Below are 9131 nucleotides of genomic sequence, written 5' to 3' on the forward strand. Positions count from 1 at the left end.
GGCAATGCTATGCAGATAATTAACATACACGTAGATGCTAATATGTGTGTTGACGTTTAAATTTTACTCATCTTCAACGCGACTCCTTTGATAGCGGACACGTCACACACATTTCTGCACACGTTTACTTTAAAAACATAACACAATTCGGTAGGTGACTGAAGTTATTAAAAGCTGGATACTCACGGCAAGGGCGATGGAATGCAGCCGTTGAAGATGGAACGTTCTAGAAAGAGGCTGAGCCAGAGTCAATAAAGTGGTCCATCTTGTTCTACAGCAAGTTGCCAGGTTGGCAGGCTTTGATCTGGTGTGCGCATGCGCATTGCCGACACTGCGTTGGACCCACTCAGGCCCGCAACTGTGGAATAAGGCACATTACACAATAAATCGTGCCGCTGTTTTCCAGTCTGTTTCGGTCAAAGGTCTACATATGATACATTTTGATGATGAGCAATGGCGCTTTACGGTTGTGTGTGATTTGAGCAGACCTGGCAACGCCTGTGACGTCACAGCAACGTAACCTCAACTTAAAAATCATGGCGGACGACGTGGAGCAGGTTTGTGAATTTTTTCGGTTTACTTTTATTTTAAAGCACAACTTCAATACGAACACCTTTAAGCGTGTTCTTGTTTCCACTTCTTCGGTCGTCTGTGCTTGAATTTCGTGCTCGTTTAGCCTGGCGAGTTTACCCATCATGCTAGCTTAGCTACATTAGCCTATTAGCTTGTTAGCTGTTGGAAAGTGTGATTTATTTCACGTTTATGGAATCGGAGCTGGCAACACATCACTATCCAGTGCTCGGAGTCTCTGACACTTCATCTCGTTAATGAAAAATGGATCTTAACTGGTCTTCTGTCAATGAAAGGTTTGATTTTTAAGTTTAAATAAGATATCCCCCACCAGTGGGGAACCAATGGTGAGCTGGTGTGCTGTCGTACTTTGTTGTTTTTTCCTCCGGGGCTCTCCCGTTTTTAATAGTTTTAATAGAAAGACCAGCATTTCCCATATTTTCGGGGGCGACCCACCCCCACCACACACACTCCAACAATGTCCCAGTAAATATGTCCATGTTGTGCTGCAGCAACCGAGCACCAACACGGTAGAGGAGCCACTCGATCTGATCAGACTTAGTCTAGATGAGAGGATCTACGTCAAGATGAGGAACGACCGTGAGCTGCGTGGACGACTGCATGTAAACACACACACACACACACACACACACACACACACACACACACACACACACACACACACACAAAACATACTATTGGTGCACATTCTCGCCTTTGTATCAGAGCATTGGTGTATTTTGTATTGTTTTGTGGCAGGCGTACGATCAGCACCTGAACATGATCCTTGGCGACGTGGAGGAGACCGTGACCACAGTGGAGATCGACGAGGAGACTTATGAAGAACTCTACAAGGTGAACTTCTTCTGTCTGGTTGTTTCTATCATTCATTCATTCATTCATTCATTCATTCATTCATTCATTCATTCATTCATTCATTCATTTTCTACTGCTTATCCTCACACTCACATTCATACCTATGGACAATATGGAGTCGCCAATTAGCCTAGCATGTTGTTTCAAACGATGTAAATTGAGACTTTCCTGCATCTGTTGCATTTGAATGAATATTTAGCAGTGAATCCTAGAGCAGGGGTGTCAAACTTAATTGTGCAGTGGGCCTAAACTCAAAGTCTAGTAGAGGTTGAGGTACTGGCCATTGGACCCCACCCACATGGAAATCTTTTTTTTATATCAGAGTTAGGAAAATTTGCCTTTTTTTGTCTTTTGAAATTTCTAACTTGTGATAGTCTGCAAAAAAACAGACTATGGTTATTTTGGCATAGTTATTGGATTAGGAAACGTCATTGTTGATCGGCCACCTCTTCATCATTGTCTTAATGTCCAGTTAAAAGCTACAGTATTTTGTAGCAACACAAAATGTCACAATCCGTCAGATGCGCAGGGCTCGACAATAACGATGTACCGATGGCCCGGGACAAGTTAAAACAAAATTCGGGCAAGTAAATCCAATCAGTGATATTCCCGTGGGGCAAGTGCACTTTGGCATGCCATACTGCCAAGAGTTTTTTTAAAAGCGGTTCTTGTTGGGTGTTGGTAAAACATGGACTGTGTAATTCCGGTGGTAATTTGCAAACCAATCCTTGCAAATCTTGAAATAGACCAATCAGAATCGTTTATTTAGACCGCGGTCCGCAGTCCATAGTCCGTGTTTTACCCACACCCGTTCTTGTTCACGATCAACCAATCATCGATCGTTTGACTAGGAAAACATCTATCATGGCGTCCCTGCCAACTTTGTCAAATTCTTCAACAACTTGTGAAGGAAAACAGCAAAAAGTGATGAACCAGTGCCTCCTAAACAAGTATTTTATTAGCGGCAGCAAATCAAATGATGGCACAGGTGAGTGAATCACATTGCTGTGACAATTTGAAGTGGTCACAATGAAACACCACCGATTAGATCCAATACCAAGTGCTGATTTTGCACAAGCTACAAAATCTAGCGCTTCCATTTCTCTGCGTATTTTTCTCACCTTTGCTTCACGAATTATTGTTTGACCATTGAGCATTTTTTTCTGGATTCAAAACACTTTACTAGTACACAAATGTGTCTATTCAATAATGTTTCATTGTGGTGCACAGCTTATACTAAATATCACTGCTGACTACGACTACGATGTGTAAGGTAGTATGGCATGCCATGTTAACATACTCCACAATTTTTCAGACATTCCTCCAAATACAATGCGTCAGTACTATCTGATGAATTATCAGCATATATTGATGCTAAATATATTAAACACTGATAAATGATAATTAATTTCATCAGCCTGGGCTTATAAAGGTGATGTATCTTTACAGATTTGAGGTTCTCATGTGATGCCACAATAATTAGATGATATCATTATGGCAGTCTTTTCATTTTACATGGGGCAAGTAGTTCTCACCTTAATGATTCCCCATGGGCAAGTAATTTTTGTTTTTAATGTAGAGCCCTGATGTGTAACTCTGAAGAGTTTGAATCTGTGGAATGGGCATATTACGCATTTCTCAGCATGCTTTGCGTTTGTTAAAATGATCACCTTTGACTGTCTAATGCCTTTTTGAGGTGTTATTTTGTACAGATGTGGTGAAATAGTTAGTATTGTATGATTACATTGTTTTGGTCTGAATCTGTTTGTGAATTTAATGCTACGGACAATATTGTTGCCACTTTTAAAATCAAAATGCCAGAGGAGTAGTTCATACCAGAGGAAATGGTTTATTCAGATTGCTGTAAGCACTTTAAGGTCTGTGAGGCGGGCCAACGCATTGCTCCATGGCGTGAATTAACTTTACCCCCTCCCCCAAATAATGAAGAAGAAAGAAGAAAGTATTATTTTCTTGATTGTTTTGTTTTTTGACGTTTTTTCACAGTCCACCAAGAGGAACATCCCCATGCTCTTCGTCAGAGGGGATGGTGTCGTCCTTGTAGCTCCGCCCCTCAGGGTGGGCTGACCGTATACCACTTTTCACTTCACACAAAAGTTATTTTTTTCCTGTTAAAATCGGGCTGCGTTGAAATGCTTTGTTGAAATTGTGGGTGATTTATTATAATTTTTTTTACTACATTTTGTAAGTGATACGTAATGTTTTTCTTGTCACCATGGAAAAAAACCCTGTACCCACTTTGAGTTGTTAATATGCCGTGATCAAATAATTTTTTTTAAGTGAATAAAAAGATAAAAATATCTTGTGTTCATTGAAAATTACGTTTTTCTTCTCTCAAGTAATGTTTCTGATGTCTCTTGACGAAGCTGTTGTGTTGTTTTTCTTTGGCCACGAGATGGCAGCACAGGCCATGTAACGACACGCAAAGATGCCGATGAGGATTCAGCACCAGTGATGGCTTCTCATCCTGCCTTGACCTCCATGTAGTAGAGCAACATATGGTAATGTCTCCTACTTCCCTGAGACACAACATACTCATATATGTGTGTATATAGAGATTATGTAGTTTGAGTACTTTAGATAAATGACATAGGGATGTACTGCAACATAGAGACACTTGCCAAGAAACAATGGTCTGAATTAATAATCGGTAAAATTGATCTAAAAACCCACTTTGAAAGTGGTGCTACTGCTATTATTTCATTTGATTTTATTGCACTGCTGATGCGATGGCAGCGATGTGTCCCACCTGTCACCAGCACATTTTAGGAGGTGGACAAGTGTCAGCCCTTCAATGACTCAAAGTGCTTTGAGCCCGTCACTATTTTCATTGTGTGTTCAAGCATCAAGTCATTGAGGAAATGTGTTGACTCGTGTGTCACAGATATTTTGGACGTGTCATAGTTGGACCGTGAGACAGCATTCACACCATGCAAGGAATGTCTCTGATGCCTCCTGCGAGGCTCACCACTGGAATCCTTCAGCACACTGCACTTGACCTGTCTGTCACACATCTACAGTCATGTATTAGACTTCTAATCCAGTCCAGACCTGACCAGAAGTGAATTTCCATCAAGTAGAATTTCTCATTTATGAATAGAATAATTTTACAGCGCTTAGAAAATAAGGGTTTTAACATGATTGGAGCCCTTTAGGCATGAAATAACACTTGTGTGGACACTTTTACACACGAGGCAAGGTTTGTTGTGATTGGATGGGAAAAGATTTTAATCTATGGTGCTATCTACTGGATTGGCATGCACACTGCAGCTTTGCCGGCTCTGTTTGCAATGTGTCTTTTAAGGTGTTTTTGTGGGACAGAGCCAAGGAATTCAGTGTGTCCCGACGAGCCAGAAGTGTGTAAACAGCAGTGGCTGTTGTTGGACAGAGGCGAGTGGTCACATGGTGGAGACTAGACGGGTATCACGTAGCGCCAGTTGGCCCGGATGATACAAGGCGCCAAAGAGACAAAGACACAGAAAATAAAGCCAATCAAATCCGATGTCCTCTGGCAGCAATGTGTCCTTGAAGGACGCCAATAAACACACGTGGCACAAATATGGCCGACCTCCTGTTTACGATGGCGAGCGTGAAGACAGCTGCTGCTCGCCATGTGATATTTATTATTAATCATTATTATTTTTTATTTTTAGCAGGGCAAACAACTTCCAAAATATAACACTTTTTATATTGCTGTAGTTATAGTCGAGAGAAAATAATGATAAATGCTGGGATTGGGCATTTATCATTTACATACTTCATTTCTTTTGTATTTTAACAATGATTTGCGGTGCATGAGAAAGTGGAAAAGGAAAATGTAGCTCTTATTGACCAATTGGCCAATTTTGACTATTTTAACTGATTCTTCAAGGCACACGGGGTAAGTTTTATAAACATGGTGCATAACAAAAGCAAGAAAAAAAAATCTACCTTTTGCCGTTCTTTAGCAATCAGCAGTAGAACACGCTGCAGGCAAGTTTCAGCAAAGTTTTCAACAAAAAGGGAGAAAACAGCTTTTTGTGAAAAGATACATTCGAAGCATAACTTTCACTTTGTCAAAAATGTAGCCATATATATTCATTGAAAATGTCTAAACAACGATGCCACAACATAAGCAGCAATAAAATGGCATTAAAAGTTCCCTTCAATGTAAACAACCTTGTGCACGGTACACGGTTCAATGCTTTTTGACTTCCTGCTTGCTCTGGAGCTTTATTACATGGGAGAGATGCATGCCAAGCTCTGATAATTTGATAATTATAATAATATAATTCTAATTTGATAATTTGATTTGATAATTTTTTAAAATAATTTACTTTGGTCATTTTTATGGCTTAAAACTCCACCAAACATGATCTCTTCTATTGTGCAGTTGTGTCATCACCTCTTTAATGTAAAATACATTTTGTATATATATATTTTTATACCTATATCTTTTGTATTGGGCGTTCGAGAAAAACTACATATAAATACGTCTTTGGTTTATGAGTCATAAAGAAGTGAGAGTATACTTCATACCACAGTGCAGCAGCATGCTGTATTGGTTTCCACATCGCAATCCACATTACATGTACACATGATTCAGTCCATGCATTCATCCATCCTCTGCCGCTTATCCGGGGTTGTGATGTGGGTGAAGCCCAGACCCTCTCCCTAGCTACTTCATCCAGCTCCTCCCGGCAGATCCAGAGGAGTTCCCAGACCAGTTGAGAGACATATATTCTCTCCAATGTGTCCTGGGTCTTCCCTGCGGCCTCCTATCTTTTGGATGTGCCCTGAACGCCTCCCCAGGGAAGCATCCTTCCTTTTTCTCTTTCAGCTTTTCCCTTCAGGGGTCGCCACAGCAAATCAATTTCCTCCATCCAACTCTGTTTTCTGCATCTGTAGAGAAACAGGAAGTTAAACATTAACAATGAGGAGCTCTCCCATGGTAACGTGTGAGTCTATGTTATGTTTTATTTTCTCTTACGTGACTATATTGGTAACATGAGTGTAAAGGGAACTATAGGAGTGTTATTTTATGTCTAGAGTGCTCTAATAATAACTTTCGAACAGGTGGTAAGCAGGTTTTCTCTGTGCAAACTATAAAAATATTAGAAGGAATCCTACTTTGCTGAAATTCCCATATCACGGTGGGGGCCAGAACCACTCAACCGCAATAAACAAGAGATTACTGTATAATATATGGAAACAACTCTTCATGAATAAATGAATGAGAGGTCGGACTTGAGTCTTGAATCTTAATTCTTCATCAGCAAGACATTTCCGACAAATGTGTGCTTTCAGCTTTGTGGTAACACTTTGAGGACTCTTCCCGGTGCGCAAAGCAAAGGGGGGGGGGACGCGATGATTTCACACTGAAACTTCTGACTTCAGTCGAGTTGTTTCTCGCTCGTGTGTGTGTGTGTTATATAACGTCACGATAGAACACACACGTGAGGTCAAATCCTCACCCCTCTTTTCATCCTGTGCACACATAGCCTTGTTGTTTGTTTTGATGGAGGATGTTTGTGTGTGATGATATAATGTGGCAGAAATTCATATATTATAAAAAAAGTATGACCAAATGTTGAATTTTTGAAAGTGTAAAACATAATGTGAATTTTCTTCTTTTTTATTAACTTCATGCATTTTTTATTTCTAGTTTTTTATTTTTGTATAATGTGTCAGTAGTTACAGATGCTCAGATAGCACCTGTCAACTTGGAGACAAAAGGGTATCATTTGGCCTTTTTGACCTTTGGCTGCTCTCGTAAGCCTTTAAGCTGCCACCAACACTCCTTTTGTTCTCATGCAGACCCAAGAGTGGACACCTAATGGGACGGAATTCCTCACAAGTCCACCACTCGGCAGGGTGTTTATTAGTGACACTGTCAGGAGATGTTATTATTCCAAGGCTGCGTAACATTATTTTAACTTCACTCACATACAAAGTTTACAAGCATTTTTATCCAGTCCAAACACTTACTATGATATGCTGTGATGCAGTAATCACCATTCCACGGCACCATTGGGTAGCTCAGTAGGAGCCGGCTGGCCCATTAGGCAATATAGTAAACAAAGGGTTCCAGACACAACCGGGAGAATTTAAAAAAGTTGGATGCCTTATTTATAAATAAAATATTTTCTCAGAGCATACCACCTTTTTCTTTTTCATACCATACCGTCTCTGGACACTAAATAACACCCCTATAGTCACATTTACACTCATCTTACCTATTATAGGCCACACAAGAGAAAATAAAAAGCATACAGTCATCCCTCGCGCCATCGTAGTTTGAACATTGCTCCCTCATTTGATTATTGAAAATAAATATATTACTAAATAGTCACTGTTTCAAAAATACACATTTAAATGAATGTTATTTATTTTTGGCCTACATTAAGGATTTCCATGCATAAAAATGTTTTAAATGAACTAAAATACAAATACAATAGGTAGTCATTGGCCACTAGGTGTCAGTGATAATACAGACCAGACTTAATCGGCAACGACAGGCTTTTATTATTTATTATAAATATTTTTTTTAATTAATTATTTATTTGTTTAATTTAATTTTTAATTTCTCACAGCAGGCACAAAAATAACATCATGCTAATAACAATAACAATGGTCCTCATCAGCATCATAACATGGGCTAATGTTGTGGTTCGAATCCCAGACAACTAGTTACTTCCTGTCCACACATCTGGACACATGAGCATGAGTCTTATTTATGTCAAAATGGATTATTTTTTTCTGACTCTGTGGACTATATTGGGTAATATGAGTGTAAAATGACTATAGGGGTGTTAGTGCTAGTCTAGAGGGCTCTAACAATGGTCAAAACTATATATTATTATATTTAGAAAGTCATGAACAGGTTTTGTATGATCTAACTACAAAAATATTCAGTTGATTAATATTGAATCCTACTTTGCAGAAATTCATATATTTGGTTGGGTATGGAACCTATAAGCCGTGATTGCCATAAATAAGACATAACATAGACATAACATAAATAAAACATAATATAGACTCACACATGTAAGCATTGGGAGAGTTTCATGTTGTCCTTTTTTCTTCCTGTTTCTGGACTGAATATCACTGACATCTAGTGACCAATGCAGAACACTACATAATCACAATGTCTTTGAATGCATCATCTGAATGCATATATTTGTATTTTATTTCATGTAGCCATTTTTATGCTTGAAGATGCTTCATTTATGCAAGAAACAAGTCAAATACATGTTTACTAATAACAATTTTAAAACCTGTGAAACCTAGAAATTGGAACCGTAACGTGAACATATTTTTTTTTTACAAAATACTCATAATTTAAAAAAATACATTTTACTTCATCTCATTGCGGTTGTGTCTAGTTGTGTTAAATGCGGCAGCTAATTGACTGATTGCTGCTGCAGTGGGAACATCTGTCTGCATCTATGTTTAGGCAGCCTCAAATGTCTCACACACGCACACACACATGCACACACATACACACACATACAGTGTATAATGTGTCTTCCCTGCTGGTCTTGTTGTGGATGTAACCCTGCAGTGAGTGTGGTGTGATGTTTAAGCAAACAATTTTTGCTAACATTCAATATGATGTCCTCAGCGGGAGGGTTAAGTCGGGTGGAAGGTGGGTTTAAGAAGAATGCTGTGTGAGTGTCATCCATTGA

General features: G+C 39.2%; 1 protein-coding gene across 1 annotated transcript; it reads left to right on the forward strand.

The window, feature by feature from the left end:
* The first annotated feature begins 296 nt into the window (after positions 1-296).
* lsm3 (LSM3 homolog, U6 small nuclear RNA and mRNA degradation associated) lies at positions 297-3785 on the forward strand. The gene is made up of 4 exons (XM_058055766.1): positions 297-557; positions 1083-1193; positions 1330-1425; positions 3451-3785. The coding sequence occupies exons 1-4, from the start codon at positions 537-539 to the stop codon at positions 3529-3531; spliced, it is 309 nt and encodes a 102-aa protein (XP_057911749.1). The 5' UTR covers positions 297-536; the 3' UTR covers positions 3532-3785.
* The last annotated feature ends 5346 nt before the right edge of the window (positions 3786-9131 follow it).

Source organism: Doryrhamphus excisus, chromosome 18, assembly GCF_030265055.1.
Source record: "Doryrhamphus excisus isolate RoL2022-K1 chromosome 18, RoL_Dexc_1.0, whole genome shotgun sequence".
In the NCBI taxonomy this organism is placed as follows: Eukaryota; Metazoa; Chordata; class Actinopteri; order Syngnathiformes; family Syngnathidae; genus Doryrhamphus; species Doryrhamphus excisus.